The sequence below is a fragment of the Orycteropus afer genome, unplaced genomic scaffold (assembly GCF_000298275.1).
Source record: "Orycteropus afer afer isolate SDZICR_OR568_19922 unplaced genomic scaffold, OryAfe1.0 scaffold00010, whole genome shotgun sequence".
NCBI lineage: Eukaryota > Metazoa > Chordata > Mammalia > Tubulidentata > Orycteropodidae > Orycteropus > Orycteropus afer.
This window is the reverse complement of record NW_006921597.1, coordinates 20,003,169-20,020,445: the sequence shown is the minus strand read 5'-3', so window position 1 is coordinate 20,020,445 and position 17,277 is coordinate 20,003,169. Positions and strand designations below refer to the sequence as shown.

At 41.8% G+C, this 17,277-nt stretch overlaps 1 protein-coding gene across 1 annotated transcript in view; it reads right to left on the bottom strand.

The window, feature by feature from the left end:
• The window catches only part of SORT1 (sortilin 1), a 136,354-nt gene extending 121,791 nt beyond the window's left edge, over positions 1 to 14,563 (bottom strand). Inside the window, exon 1 of the mRNA XM_007949758.2 lies at positions 14,252 to 14,563. Within this exon, the coding sequence (XP_007947949.1) occupies positions 14,252 to 14,563 (312 nt within the window). The remainder of the gene's footprint in view (positions 1 to 14,251) is intronic.
• Between the last annotated feature and the right edge of the window lie 2,714 nt (positions 14,564 to 17,277).

Here is a 17,277-nt window from a genome sequence, read left to right as displayed (position 1 = left end):
AAAAAAAAAAAAAAAAAGAAAGGTATACAGGAGGTACAGACAACAAAGATGAAGCCTTTTGCACATACAGTACTGCGTTGTCAGTGATGGCAAGCATTGATCTACAGTGCATAGATGGGTGGACAGGCTGAATGATCAGGTATGTCTAGGCAGGGGGGAGCGCGCCCATGACCACGTAGAAGGTTGGCACACGATGTTTCCACAAGCATATTTTTATGTGCTGTAATAATGTCCAGGTGTATAGTAGAGCTGAAAAGGGACAAGGTTGTGGTGGCCTCTTGACCACAGCCACCTACCCTAAGGGAACAAGTAGTTGGACCTGGTCACAGGGGACATCAAGCTCAACTGGCACAATAAACACAAAAACATTGTTCTACATCCTACTTTGGTGAGTAGCAACTGGGGTCTTAAAAGCTTCCAAGTGGCCATCTAGATGCAACAATGGGTCTCTCCTCATCCAGAGTAAAGAAGAATGAAAAAAAGCAAAGATACATGGAAACAATTAGTCCAAGGTACTAGCAGACCATGCAATGCTCAGCCTATATGATCATGAAGAACTTGATGGTGCCCAGCTACTACTGTCAACCACTTAGAGGGGAACTGGTACAGGAGATCCTGGATAGGGTAGGAGAACAATACGGAAGAAAACACAAAATCACACACACACACACAAAGACCAGATTTGCTGGTCTGACAGAGCCTGGTAAGACCCCTGAGACTATGGCCTCTAGTTACCCTTCAGGTGGGGAACTGAACTCACTCCTGCAGCTTCCAAACAAACAACAGATAGGCATAAAACCAAAAAATCAAACTCCCTGCTGTTGAGTTAGATCCGACTCACAGCCACCTCTCCTTGGGTTTCCGAGGCGGTATCACTAAGTAAGGAGATTGCCCAATCTTCCTTCTGAGGAGTGGCTGGTGACTTTGAACCACCAGCCTTCTGGTTAGCAGTCAAATGCCTTAGGCATTGTGCCACCAGAGCATATGGGGTGAATATTTACGTCGGGTAGGTAACACTCCCTGGTGCAACCATTGCAGAACAGAAGGGCAGTGTTTGCAGGGCGTGGGAATGCATAGGAGGGAAGGACACAGGGAAGAGGTAACTATGGAGGAAGTGGGAAGAGAGCTGTTACACTGTGGGGAATTGCAGTCAATGTCATGATACAAAATGTGTATGAACTGCTGTACAGAAAACAAATTGCTCTATAAACTTTCACTCAAATCACAATAAAAATTTAAAAAATAAAGTAAAAACCACTGGGGGTTGGGGGGACATGCTAGATATTTAATCTATAAACACAGTCTAACATAGTCTAGCCTCATCTAGGGTTTTGTTTTGATTATTCTCCTGGAGGTATTTTTTTTCTACATAATACTTATCATATTACGGGAAAGCAGGCACAACTAATTTTTCTTCCTGAGAATCAACTTCCTCAGGAGCAAAATTAAATTATACTCCTTCACTCACAAGGATAAAGAGCCCTGGTTGGTGAGTGGCTAACACACTTAACTGCTAACCAAAAGGTCCACGGTTTGAATAGTCACTCTATAGGAGAAACATGGGGACACTCTGCTTTTGTAAAGATTTATAGTCTTGGAAACTCTATGTGGCAGTTCTACTCTGTCCCATAGGGTTGCTGTGAGTCAGAATCGACTTGACAGCAGTGGGTACTCACAGGGATAATAAGAATCAAATGAAATAACATATAAAGGCAAGGCATTGGTGAGTCCATACTAAAATCCAGACCTGTTGCCATTAAGTCAATCCCGAATCACAGTGGCCCCATGTGGTACAGAACAGAATTGCTCCATCGAGTTTTCTGGGCTGCAACCTTTACAGAAGCAGACTGGCAGGCCTCTCTTCCATAGTATTGCTGGGTGGGGTTTGAGAACCACCAATCATCAGGTTAGCAGTTGAGCACAAACCACTTCCACCACCAAGGGACCTTGGTAAGCCCATAAAGAATGGCAATTTATGATTAGGTTTCCAAACCTCAAATCAGGAAGACAATGATGCACAAGAGAGGCCTGGAGCACAACCTGGGTGATGCTCTTGCAGGCAAGAACATCTTAACAAAATACAGTACTGTTAAATAAGGCACTGCCAGAACCATCAAACAGGAGCCAAAAATAACATCACAAATGTTCCAGTTCTCATGGAGACTATTATTAGCAACGAAAAAGCTAAACATAAAATATTGTATAGGTTTTCAAATCTATTCAATTATCCAGAGTTTTCTGAGAGGCAAGTGATAGAGAGGAAAGCTCTGGGCTAACAATCCGTTGACCTGAATCTTATTTCCAGCCCTGCTGAAAGCTGTGTAATCATGGTCAACACCATCCAGCATCACCACTAAGGTGAGGGGCTGGAATAATGATCTTTCCAATCCCTCCAAGCTTTAAAATTCTGTGACTCATCAATAACTTAATCACTCAGTTTGCTTTTCCACTGTCAATGCACTTATTTTATTGGGGGGTGGGGAGTCTTCCCTCTACTCCACCATACTCCAGTGTTACAAGGACAGGGCAACAGCAGCTTTCATTCTGAGAAACCTCAACCACCTGGTCACTAAATGAAAAGAAGAAAGGAAGAAAACAGATGTCACCATCTACGAATAAAAATGTCACCTCTGACAGAAACTCACAGACCGTCACTCTAATCTGATTTACTAAACTTTATGTTCGAATTGCCTAAAATTAGTAATCTGCTTTCTTAGTTCACAGAAGCAAATCATATTAGGGGATGGTGAATCTAGAGACAGACAGGGATAGGAGCAAAAAGGAACAAGATGTTGCAAGGGGGAAATGGGTGCTGCAGGAGGAAAAAGTAAACTTAAACAAGCAGACAATGGTGCTTAAGCTTGTTAGTCTGGGTCATTCCAAATGAGAGAAAATCACCCCCCATATCTCAACAGCTCTTAGAGGCATTAATGCCATACCACATTATAATAATGTGTGTGAGCTGTGCTTTAGGACAATCTAATCTCTTCTTAATGATTCCAGGTCATACTGTTGAGTAAAAAGGCAGGGAGATATTTTAGAAAGATTTCCATTCTAAAAAGTTTTTTTTTTTTTGGCATTTAAAAGCATTTAATTTTTTTAAAATTCACTTACATGGAACAGTTCATTCCCTAATGATGCCAATAAAAAGCTGAATTTCAAAACTTTTAGCATTTAGTTTTTACATGTAAGCCCCATTTCAAAGAAAAGAAAGTGAAAAAAGCTCAGTTCCAGTTGTCAGGTGACTGAGTTACAAGAGAACCATAAAGGCTCACTGTCTCCCCCATTGGGTACAACCACACTGGCCTTCCAGATCTTTAAGCACACCAAGCTCTTCGTAGCCCCAGGGCCTTTGAACACACTGTTCTGAGACACTCCTGGCAAAATTCTACTCATCTTCAGGTATCAGTTTAAATAATTTCTCAGCAAGGTCTTCCTAATGCCCCGGACTAAAAACACCTATTTGGTTTTTTGGTTTGATTATTCTCCTGGAGGTACTTTTTTTCTACATAATACTTATCATATTTATAATTACATATTTGTTTAATGTCCATCTTCTCTACTAGTCCGTAAGCTCTATAAAAGCAGGGATCTTATTTATTCTGTTCCACACCAGTCCCCAGGACCCAGTAACATGTAATAGATGGCTAACATATAATACATGTTCAATTAACAATCACTGAATTAATGAATAATAATAATAGTATTTAACTTCTACTGAACACTTACTGTATATATATCAGGCACTACTGACACTTTATAGATGAAGAAGCAGGCTTAGAGAAGTAATATGCTCAAAGTTACACAACTGGTAAGGGGTAGAGCCAGGATTCAAACCCATGTCAGTCTGATTCCAGGCTACACAAAATAGTATTTAATGACTACTCTTTTTCTGGCACTGTGTGAGTCACAAGTGGGGAAGGACAAGCTCAGTCCTTACCTTTAAGGAATTTATAATATTGGGAATAAAGCTTATATAAATGAAACTGAATACAAGAAAGAATACTATATTTAAGTGCTGTATTAACATGGCACAGTTAATGTTGTAGGAGAGAATAGAAAAAACAACCAGATCTGGAAGGGAACATCATGACAACAAAGGTGGAGAAATGACAGAGCACATGGTGACTTTAAGGGACTGGTGAGGTAGCTTTAATGGAAACAGAGGGTTAACAGAGGCAGGAAGTAGTGAAATGTTAGGTTAAAGAAGCATGCACCTAAGAAATAATTGCATGAGCATTCTGGTCTGCAATCCTTCAAAGCAAAGTTCTCGAGATGTACCCATCAGATCTCTCATTAATAGTTACTAAAAATGCACAGAGGGCTGCAGAATGCAACGTTAACAGTGGCTGCTCAATTAATAAATGAGGATGTAACAGGCAAGAAACCAGAGCTTTTATTTTTAATAAACTAAAGCCTGTTTTTTTTTTTGTTGTTGTTATGTGCCATTGAGTCAGACACGACTCATAGCGACCCCTCCCTGGGTTTTCGAGGCGGTATCACTACAGAAGTAGATTGCCCCATCTTCCTTCCAAGGAGTGGCTGATGGGTTTGAAGGGCCAGGCTTCTGGTTAGCAGTCAAGTACATTAGGCACTGTGCTACCAGAGCTCCTAAACTAAAGCCTAGTGAAGAAAAATAGTTATTAATTATAAGTGATCTCATTTTTATAGTATTAAGTTATCTAAAACTGTAAGTAAATAATAACATACACTTTGAACTACTATAACCAGATGGCCAGGTTACTGATGATAGTGGGATTATTATTTCCTGCTCTACCTCCCATAGCTTCAAGAAAGATACTTTGGATAGGCAGTCTCCCTCACCCACCGTTTTTTTTATCCTGAGTCCAAGAACATAAGCAGTGCCTATTTTTTAAATTACACTTGGTTCCTGTGAGTACCAATGAGAATTCTCGGAATATTGCAGCTATGAAAATAATTTTTTTAAAAGCACATATACAAATATTTGAGCATCTAACTGGCAATGCATCTGAAGCATTGTGAAACTAATCAGCATTCATGAAACCCTCAACAAAGGTGGAATACGTGCTAATTCCATGTTGTTTCATTTAATCTTCACGATAACCCTAGAAGGAATTATTATCCCCATTTCATGGATGAAAAAACAAAGGTTTAGAAAGATTAATTTGCCTATGGTCACCAAAGAAGTTTGAATCCAGGTCTTTCTGACACCTGAGATCATGTTCTTACATAAACTACTGCCATAAAAACTATCAATCACACTAACAAGTTAAAGATTTGATGTAATCAGGACGGGTTAAAAAAAAAGAACACACATGTTCTTACATTTCTGCCACTCTTGACTCACTCTCATTCTCACCACCCCCGCCCCAGCCTGTCACCCAACCCTGCCAAGTGATAAAACCAAATACATGCATGCTTCTTCTGCTTCCCTTTATGCGCATGTTCCTCTGGAGCTGGTTGGTATTCTTCAGTATCAGTTTATCAGTGTCATTTGGCTGACAACTGGGCCCTGTTACCAGATGAACAGGCTTATTAAAAAAGTATATACAAATCATAAATTTATGATACTACAAAGTTTTCAAAATTTATTCATATACATTTCCCCTTAAGAACGTAATGATAATGCTCTATTTTACAGGATGTGGAACTGAGGCTTAAAATGGCTAACTGAGCTCTGTCTAGGGTACTGTGACTTTGAAGGGAAGAACAGACTTAACTGTACGACTTGTAACGGGTCTACAACCTTGCCCTATCCCTAAAGACAAAGGCATTGATTTAAAACATCCCTATGAAGCACTTCCAAAGGCAGCACTAAGCTGGAAAAACTGTGTTCTACTCTCAGCTCTTGGCCTGTAAGCAAGTATAAGTGATCTGACCAGCTGATTAGCCTAACAATCTCTGATTCAAACTGTTAAGCACATTAGCGGCAAGAGTTCAACCTTATGCTTGGGAGTTCACAAGTGTTCAGAAAAGAGAATTCTGTTTATAGGCATCACTATCTGACAGCTTATAGCTTATGGGTTTTTCATGCCTGGACTCCTTCAACAAGGTCCAGGAGTCTGGAAGTATTCCAGGAAGGCTTCAGCACTTGAAGTATAAAGATGTGTCTCCCTGTCTCTTCTGTACATACACTACTTCCAGGCCCACAGCAATGGCCACCTTTAAAAGCACAACTCTTCCCAACTCTCCATCCCCCACCCCACCCCCAACCCTCCACCCCGGTTTCTCCAGTCCTAGCCTCCTGACTAAGCTAAAACCCTTTCACTAATAAGTCCTAATGCCAAGCCACTCACCCACACCTCCCCTTTCTTTCCATCCCCCAAACAGCTATCTTTTTTGACCTTCCTTTTTCCTGGAAACCTTAGTCATTCTTGTCTTAGTAACTGCTTCTCTCCAACATAACCCACTTGTGGTTTACCACCCATACATGTGCCACAGCCTGAGCATGTCCTGGACTTCCTATCTTCAAGCCTGTATGGATCTCCCCAAGAACTGCCTCTGTCCATCCAGAAGGCCTTGTTAGACCACTGCATTGTAGTGGTCATGCTTCTGCCAACTAGATTCAAGTTTCTAGAGGCCAAGGAAGAGTGCAGGACTCAGAACACAGTAGCTGGGTCAGCAAGTGTTAAGTCAATGATATTTCCACAGTATTTTACATTTAACAAAGCATTCTGATAAAATGTCTCATTTGATCCTCCAAACAATCCTAAGAGCTACTTCTGTAGCTTAAAAAGCAGAACCATAAATAAAGGTTAAAGTGAAGTGACTTATCTGTGAAGCAGCAGAGCCAGGACTCAAATCTGGGCACTGAGTATCTCTTTTGCATTATAGATACAACAGATCTAAGTTTTGAATCCTGTATATGACAAGGAGCAAGTGTCAGAAAAATATTTATCTACCTTGTTTAAGAAATATTAAAGTTAATTAAAATTTTCCTTCCTAGTTCAACTTATCTTGGTCCTTCAGGGTGATCTTACTGTTCAACCAGACTTGCAAACTGGCTCACATACACTATTAGCACTTAGTTCAAAACTCCCAAAAGCAAACATAAGATATATAGAACTCAAAAACCTAGAAAGAGCAAAGGTACAAATCATTAATTCTTCTGCTAAAAAGACATCAAGACAATCAATCTCATGTAATTTTCTAACTAGCACAGGGTTGAGTATACTAATGATAAGCCGGCCATCTATTTTCAAACACGCAGACTCAGACAGCCAGGAAGAAAAGAGCCCAAGTTCTGGCAGAGTGCTGCAGGGAAGAGAAAACAAATTTACTTCTACTTATCTACTGAGTTTGTTTTTGCATTATCCAAGTTAGTAGCTTCTTTAAGCATTAGATTTTTCAGCCAACAAGGCATGATAAAGTAATACCCCCAAAAGAAAAAGTCAAATGTCTTTCATAATTACATAAAAGAAATAAATGCTCTTGCTATCTTTAAGAACATCTGAAGCAAACTCTGGAGGATGTGAAATCCATGCTATGTCAAGTTCAACTGGGAAGCAGAACAGCCACAATGTGCTTCTCAATTCACAATCAACGAATTAACATTTGTGATTACAGCCTCTGGCTTCCTCTTCTTCCATATGAATCACAGAACTTTTTCAGATATTTTAAATCTAGTTCAATACTTCTGACGCTGTAGATGAGGAACTGAGGGTCAGATAATAAAACAGAAAACAAGTTACATTCACAGAAAACTCCTTAACAGAACACCACTGGTTCTGAATGTAAGGGTTTTGTGTTTCCTGTGGTTTCCTGAGCCTAAGGGTTTAGACGGAGAGAGGGAAAAATGCCCTCAATCTTTAAAAAACAAACAAACATGTGTTCAGCATTCACCTATTAATCTTTGTGGGAATGAAGTGCCTATCCTGAAAATTCATGCAACCTACCTAACTCAAAGTCACATATTACTAACCCAACTTTGATTGTTGTTGTTGTTGTTGTTGTTATGTGCCGTCGACCCCGTCGACCCCGACTCATAGGGACCCCTTCTTGGGTTTCCGAGGCAGTATCACTAGGGAAGTAGATTGCCTCATCTTCCTTCCGAGGAGTGGCTGGTGGGTTTGAACTGCCAGCCTTCTGGTTAGCAGTCAAATGCCTTAGGCACTATGCTACCAGAGATTGTAGGCACCATTAAAACAACAAAAGAGTTTCCTAGAACTGCCTGAAATTGATCAGACTGTTCCTCAAGCCCCATTACTTTTCAAACCCACCTACATACAGATCAAGTAGATCACAGGCAATGGGAAGAACAAGTTTCACCAAGAAGAGGGGTAAAATATGCAATAGAAACCTGGTTAAAAAGGAATGAAAAAGGGAACTGAGTAGAAATTTACAAACAGTATTGATTTCCTATTTTTGGAGCTGATACCGAATTTGGTGCCGAATTTGGTGTCTTTGTCTGCCTTAGTACTACAGTTCCTACTCATATAAAACATCTGGGCAACATTTTTCCAGTTTCAAAACAAAGTATACTTTTTACAAAGACAGAAATTGAGGGGCAGGGGTAGGGATAGGGAGAGAAGTACAGAGTGAGAAGAGGAAACCTATCTATCCTGCTCGGACCACACAGTAACTTAGTGCTGAACATTGCCCTGGATGTGATGATCATACAAGTGTAGCAAGCCAACTAGGACAAAGTTGGGGAGCACTCTGAATACACTGAGAAGCCAATCCACACTGGCAAGAGCTAACTGGATATCGGCAAAGAGCAGAAGAAACTGTTAACAGCCTCTGTGAACCTGGCAGGAAAGATCAGATCGGATGGGCAATGTATTATTATTATTATTATTACAAAAAAGAAAATAGCCATTGGAAATTAACCAGAACATAAACCTTCTTCCAATTATCTCCACAAACAGGCCTGAGAGGCAGATAGATTTCTAATTAAAAATCACTATGCACAGAGCCAAATATTTGAGTCAGCAGAGAACTAACATAATTATTTCCCAGCATTCCCTTTAGGCCATTTGTCATACCTGGCTGGCTCACCACCCTAATTCCAACCAAACCTCAGGTGAAGGCTTACTTTCCCTCAGATAAATTACATTTCATCAAATCTGCTGATACTTCTTAGTCCCCAGTGCAGGAAGTCACTTTAGCACCTCTGTAGGGGTTAAAAGGTCTGACTGCAAGGGCGAGGACTCTTCAAGAGGACTTTGCTCACTCTGCACAACCAGGAACAAAAAGGAGATCCTCCAGAATCCCTATTCCTTGATCCAAAAAGGAAAGGAAGAAACAGCACTCAAGAGTAGATTAAGTAAACTAGAGGGTGAGGATGGGGGTGCTGGGGAAGGTGGTATGAAGAGAGGCTAAGTATTGGAATAAATGAGGCCACCAGGAAGTTCTGGGGCAGTTAAAGGCACTCACCTTCTGAGTCCCGGGTGTTAGAAAGGTCTGTGCTCCACAACAACAGGCTGAGAAAAGCAGCTCCTTGAAGGCTCTGACAGGCACATTCAGTCCCATCTGTCTGGACCCAGCCCTGCCAGCGCCAGCAAACAAACACACACATTCTTCTCAGAGCTGACACCCCGTACAACTCGGCCTCTCTACAGGCCCTGTTTACTTAAGAAGCCAGATGCTTTGATGTTGAGGTAGAGGTTGGAAAGTTATGTGTAAAGTAGTAGTTAGTGACAGGAGCAGAGGGAGCAGGGAAAATGAGCAACAGTCCTTGCCTTTATTAATCATAAGTTTAAAAAGTTTTCAAGAAATAGCCAAATGGTCTGAACACAGGAATGAGAAGTAAGGAAATTATGTCAGCAACCACCACAACTCTGGCCAAGGCAGTTCATCTGTTTCTTTAAGACAGAGTTTCATGTCCACCCTCTAAAGGGTGCTTATAAGAGGAATGTTTTGAAGCAAACCAACTTAGCAACAAACATTAATAAAATCTTATAGGCTTGCTCAATTTCTCTCATGTACAAAGGTTATACACATCATAAACACTTCAAGCATTTGAAAGAAAGAATCAGTTAAAAGTATGTCATGAAAATAGTTTGAGGTGAAAGGTAAAACTAAAGCTATTTATTAAGTGTAAGAAAAGAACATTTATAAATGATCCCTAATAATAAAAATTATAATTATTTACCTAATGCTGATTATATACTGTGGTGTCCCTAGATAGTACAGATAAGTGCTCAACTACTAGCTGAAATGCTGGCAGTGTGAATCTACCCAGAGGCACCTCAGAAGGCAAGCCTGAAGATAGGTTTCAAAAGCTCACAGCCTTGAAAACCCTCAGGCGCTGGTCTACTCTGCATGCATAGGGTCACCATAAGTTGGAATCAACTGGACAGCAACTAACAACAACAGCATTTACATATCAGTCCCTGTTCTAATGAGTTAATACATGTAAATACATGCCATATACATACAAATATATACATATAAAACAATTAAAAAATACATGAACACTCATTTAATTCTCACAGCCACCCTATGAATTGTGTTCTTATGATCTTCATTTTACAGACTAGAAACTGAGACACAGAGAACCTAAGTAATTTACCCAAGAGCATACAGCTAGTAAGTGGCAGAGCAAGGATTTGAACACAGGTAGGTTGGTACCAGAGCCTGCCCCACTGTGCTATACACTGCCTTTTCCTAGCATGTCAAACCCTCAGAACAAAATTAGGGAGGATAATATTTGGTAAGGTCTAAGTAGTTACTTTCTACCTTTGTTTTCTGTTTTTATTAATAGCCAATATTTTTATCTCTCCCTTATTTTATTTCCTGCCTTCCATCTATAAATTATTTGTAATCCTATAACTAAAAATAAAGTATTTCCCTTTCTTCTTTCAAATCCTAAAATACAGCATTTAATCATTGTTTTCTATATGAAAAATACATACTCTTCACAATAAACTGAGTACATCTGAACCAGATTTAAAATCAAGAGATCGAAAAGAACTGATGTGAAAGGAAATCTCCCAGAGAGCAGTGGGGAGACTAGGAGAAAGAGAATATAACCTGTTGGATTCCAAGAGCAAAGAAGCCTGAGACATAGGTCATCAGGGCACAGGTCTAAAGCCGGAAGAATGCAAACATACTATCATTCTCTGGTTTTATTTCACTTTCTTAAAAAGATTAGTTAAATGTCAATATATCTTCATAAGCCAAGTATGACATAGAAATATGTCTAGGAGATGTGCTAAACTCTTCGGTGGCTTTCCATTCTCCAATCTGAATGATTTTTTCTTTCTATCATGGCACCCCAGCATCTAGTATAAATCTGGTTGTTTGGCTGGCATTCATAAAAACTGACTATATGCATTAATGTGACACAAAATCAACCAAGTTATAAGAAACAAGAAGAGAACTAAGAACCTTTGATTTTTCTTGGGACGTGACTCCACGCATCTTATAAAGGAAAAACCACTCTAAATGGCACTTTTCTTCCCCAACTGTACAAATGTACACAATACTTCTGATAAACAGTTGATCTGCCATGCTGATACACTCACTTCACACTGCTTGTAAAGGGATCCAATGATACTAGATGTCTTCAACAGAGCTCACACCAAACCAAAAACCAGACTCACTGCCATCGAGTCGTTTCCGACTCATAGCGACCCCTCCTTGGGTTTCTACAGAAGTAGATTGTCCAATTTTCCTTCCGAGGAGTGGCTAGTGGTTTTAACCTCCAGCCTTCTGGTTAGCAGTCAAATGTCTTAAGTACTACACCACCAGAGCTCCCTCAACAGAATTCAGTATGATTAATTATGACTCCTAAAAATACAGAACTGAAAATCAGAATAGACCAAGAGGTAACAATCATTGGTTAAGGAAGCAGAACCTCTTTCTAGCTACTTTACTCAACCACTTCAAAGGTGAAGGCTGTCAACAATGGTTCTAGTTTTCACTAGATAGACAAGTTACAAAAAAAGATGTGATCTCTGAAGAGGCCATGGATGCTTACCAAATCCAAAAGGAGCTATTTTAAATTAGGTCACTGGAAAAAGACTGGAAAAAAACATATAAAAGCTAAAAACTCATTGGAAACAGTAGCTAAAGATGAAAGAGGGATGTCTCTTTGCATATGGACTTCAAGGAACAAATGCTTTCAGCTCTGCTCTCAGGAAGATTTGGCCTAAGAACACCTGAGTCTGTTTTCTCAACTTTTTGCTTTAGAAATCAATAAATGACCTATCAATTCAAACTACCAGGGAAAACTCTGAATAAAAGTAACAATACAGGAGAAGCAGCATATATAAAGGTAGGTCAGCCAGCAAGGGGAGAATGTGAAAAGTTAAATGAGTCCAACAGGCTCAAGGAAGAGAGTAGTCTCAAGAGATACTTTAAGTATCAGTGTTGTAAAGTCAAGGAGTTCTGGTGGTACAGTGGTTAAAGCATTTGGCTGCTAACCAAAAGGTCAGTGGTTCAAACCTACCAGCTGCTCAATGGGAGAAAGATGAGGCAGTTCTAAAGATTTATAGCCCTTGAAACCCTATGGGGCAGTTCTACTCTGTCCTGTAGGGTCACTATGAGTCAGAATCAACTCTGTCAGTGGGTTGTTTTTCTGGTTTTGTCATAAAGTCTTTCTCAAGCTTCTACAGTGAGAAGGAAATCTATGCCATTATTTTTTCCCTCATCAAATAGGAAAATTTGCATGAATCATTCCATCCTATCTGCATCCAACCTGGAAAAAACTGTCCTACCCTTTAGGACTAGCTTGGTTCTCTTTATGCAGCTGCTTGGATTGTATTAGGAGCTCTGGTGGCACAGTGCCTAAGACACTTGACTGCTAACTAGAAGGTTGGTGTTTCAAACCCACTAGCCACTCCTTGGAAGGAAGATTGGGTAATCTACTTCTGCAGTGATACTGCCTTGGAAACCCATGGAGGGGTCGCTATGAGTTGGATCCGACTTAACATCAGTGAGGTTTTTGAGCAGACTGTATTAAAAGAGCGCTGGTGGTACGGTGATCAAGGCATTCGGCTGCTAATTAAAAGGTTGGCAGTTCAAACCCACAAGCTGCTCCAGAGGAGAAAGGTAAGACGGTATACTTCCCTAAAGATTTACAACCTTGTAAACCCTACAGACCAGTTCTACTGTGTCCTATAGGGTTCCTATGAGTTGGAATTGACTCAATGGCAGTGGGTTTGGTTTTAGACTGTATTAAGCAGAGTTTTCCCTAAATACTTGTGCCTCGAATGTGAGTGCCCTGGGTCCCCAGATCTGAGAATTATGTCACAGATAATAAGTATGGCCTAGGCAAAGGAAGACAGAGTGTCCAAGAGGAAACGAAGGCACAGCTGATGAGTAATGTGATTATACAAGGACAAGTGAAAGCACAGAGCATTAGTGACCCATCTCTGCCCCGATGTACAACTTTGAAAGAGAAAAGAGCACAATCATAAAAAATACAATAGGGAAAACAGGAAACCATGTAAGACAAGAAATAAACTGATATTATGAAAATATTAATTACACAATTAAGTCATCAATTTTATTAAAACCTGAGAAAGATGCCCAAGTTGTACTGACTCAAGGAGCATTCCTAACAATTGGCTTTATCAACACAGTAGTGTGCAAAGTTTGAGTTTCTTGTCCCCCACGGGTAAATGAACTGCCAAAATTTTGAAAGTCATTTGACTAGTAACTGCCTCACAGCAGCATACCTGTAATCAGTTTCTTTACTGATGGAAATTAGTTTACAACAGGATATAGACATCCTAGTTGGAGTTCCGTAACACCATAGAAGGAGTAACAGAGAACACACAAATATTATAATTTATTTTCAAACTGTTGCTTTATTAAAATACACACACCTGTAAGTGGCCTCTAATATAGGCTCCTGGGACTCCAGAACACCCGTCTAACCACCCTGAAAGTACAGACCGAGAGAGGACACACCTTTGCTCCTGCGCAGCCCAACTCTTCTCCAAGCACTTAGATGTAATTATCTCTCTAGCTTCCTGGATCCTGATTATTTATACAGAAGGAAAACAATAATGCTCAATAGGTTTTGACAACTTAAAAAAAGATAATGCCGTGAAAGTCTAAGACTGCCTCCTCTGTGACGAAATACAGCCGTGCGGGCCGCGGCGTCCCGGGAGCCGCCGAGCCTGGCTCCGCCGGCCGCAGTTTCGGGGCCGCGGAGGCGCGGGCCGGGCGGGGAGCGCCCGGGGTCTCCTCCTTTGCGGTAGGAGCGAGACGCGCGGGGAGCAGAGAGGTTGGCTGAAAGGGAGGGAGAGGCAGCCGCGAGGGGCCCGGGGGCGGCACCTCGCAGTTCAGGCGGCGCCCGGGCCCGGAACCCGCTCACCTGGTGTGTGTTGTTGGTCAGTCTAGCGACGAAGTCCGGGACTCGGGCGCAGTCCTCGTCCTCCTCCAGCGCGCTGCGGCGCCAACGGCCGCCACGGGGTAAAGAGCCCCCAGCTGCGGCCGCTCGCAGCCCCCAGCTCACCCCGACGGGGCCAGACCAGCGAGGCAGCGGCGCAGCGGGAGGCGGGGGCGCGTCCAGCCGGTCCTGTCCCAGGGTCGCCGGCGGCAGCAGCTGCAGAAGAAGGAGGAGAAGGAGGCCGAGGCCGTGGGGCCAGCGCGAGCGACCGTCCGCAGCTCCCCGGGGCCGCTCCATCGCCGCCGAATGCCAACGCCGCCGACACCTGCCGCCCCGAGCGCCCGCCCACCCCCGCCGGCGCCGCGCCACACCCCCGAGCCCGAGCCCGGCGCTCCTTGGATACGCGCAGCCAGGCCTCTCCGCCCCCATAGGCTGACCGCCTGTCCTTCTTCCTCGGCCCACTTCTTATTGGCTCGCGTCGCCTCCGGCTTCGGGGGTCCTAGATTCGGATGCCAAGATGCGGGACTGATTGGCTGGAACGTGGCAGAGACGGCTGAGGTCATTCCCCTTCTCCTGGCGTCTCAGGGGCCGGGCTTCCAGAGTTATCGTAGGAGCTTTCCCCACCTTCCCACGAAGTCCTGCTCGGTGCGAGAGGCCGCGCCTAGATGCCCAGACCCCTCGCCGCTCTTCTGTCACTTTCAAGTTGGGGCAGGGTTAGTATCCCTCCCTCCCCCAGGAATACCCCTAAAAATCCTTTGGTTGAGGCAGCGCCAAGGAAAGCTCCTTAAGGAACCCTGAGCTCTCTCAGTTGGAAAAGGCAGCTTCGTCATGAGCCCATGCTTCAGGTTTTTAACCCCCGCGCACTGGAGCGCCCACTTGCTGCCAAGGTGAATTTGAACTGTGTGGGTCTAATCCTACAGAGGCAGACTAACATCAGTGGATCCCAGACTCGTGCAAGCGTTAAGTTGTTCGACCGCCTATAGCCTCACTGCCTTTCCTGCAGAGAGGTAGGCCAAAGGCGGAATTACTTTTTGGTTCTTCTGGACTTAGAAAATAGCTTAGAAATTCCCACCTAAACCAAACCCACTGCTGTGGAGTCGACTCCGATTCATAACAACTCCATAGGACAGAGTAGAACTGCTCCATAGGGTTTCTAAGGCCGTAAACCATTAGGGGAGCAGACTGCCGCATTTGAACCAATCATCTTTTGGTTAGCAGCTGAGCGCTTAACCACTGCGCCACAAGGGCTCCTTGCTTAGACAGTAGGGGCATGTAAAAGGGGCAAGGGAATTGCCCATTGCTTAAATTATACATAGTCATTGCACAAGACAAGTGTCTTAATTCTGCAGTGAGTGCATTGCACAAGTTTGGTTTTCAGTATGTTGAAGTCCCCTAAATTAGCACCCCGCCCCCAATAAATAAAACAAAAACCTACACTGTTCCCTGCACACAACTTCTTGAACACGCACTGCAGGTAAAACCAGTTCTGCATCCTTAACCTTACTGACTCCATCCCTTCAGAGTGCTAGAAACTATTCAAACTAAAATACAAAATATGCATAACGTTACACTTAAAGCAACTGAAAATTACTTTTGACTATAAACTGACAGTAAACCATGTAAGAGAATATATTCATTGTATAGCAAAATGGTGCAATGCACCTAATTCAATGTTTACATCAAAATCCTATCCACTTAATTTGCAAACAAAAAGATTTACAAATTTACATTTCCCAGAAGATCTTAAGACATCAGAATGCAAAATATTTTTGAATGGCATCTGAGCAGAATGGTGAAACTGCTAGAATAGCCCTCCAACTTCTTAGCTACTGAACTGAAGAGAGAAAGCTTGATGAAAACTGGTATAACAATTTGTTCCTTTCCATGCTTACATTGTGTCAGATTAATTTTACAATACATAATATTTTTAATTCTATGCCAACTATGGAGTAGATCACAAGGCAGTCAGTTCCTGTAGCATGTGATTAGTGGGGAGGAGAAGTGGGGTTATAAAGGAATATTTCTTTGTTTGGGTGATACAAAGATGAATGGTCCATTGTTTACCAACTGAAAAGAAAAAAAAAAACTAACTCAATAGTGCCATCTTCTGGAAAATTTGTTAAATAACATAAAAGGAATTTATTCTGTGCAAATATAATTCTAAATATTAAATTGTGTCAATTTTCTGTGCCTTCCCTTTTTAATATGTTGCTTTTAGCCATTATATGGTTACATTATATATTCTCTTCCTCAAACTGTATCAGTTTAAGGACGTGTTACTTGTATATGGCCCAGAGAAAATCAGTAAATTATTTTAGTATTTCATTTCTATTTAATGACACAGGTACTAAATACAAAAGTTGCACTGCTCACTTTCATTTAAGAGATACTGCACATAAGATCTTACCTTACGTGGAGGACCAAGGTCTAGAAATTTGTCTTAATAATTATTAAAAAAACCTAATTTTCTCCAAGATAAACTGTCAGAGAAAGATGAATAGAAAGCAATTACACATCATGAAACTATTGCTTTTTGTAGTCAGATAATTTCTTACTAATTCTACTTTAGTGGGCATAAGAAATTTTATAGAAAGTCAATATTCTCCAGAAAATCAAAGTTCTACCTCTTGAAGGATACACGTTATAATTACAGAGGTTATGAAACTTACTATCTTACGAGTTGTAATCTAAGGTATAGGAAGGAGCTCTGGTGGCATAGTGCCTAAGGCATATTTGACTGATAACCAGAAGGCTGTGGTTCAAATCCACCAGCCACTCCTTGGAGAAAAGATTGGGCAATCTACTCTATAGTGATACTGCCTCAGAAACCCAAGGAGGGGTCACTATGAGTTGGATCCAACTTGACGGCAATGAGTTTGGTTTGGTTTGGTTTTGGTTTAATCTAAGGTATAAACCTGGAGCTCTGGTAGCATAGTGGCTAAGGCACTTGACTGCTAACCAGAAGGCTGGCGGTTCAAACCCACCAGCCACTCCTCAGAAGGAAGATGGGG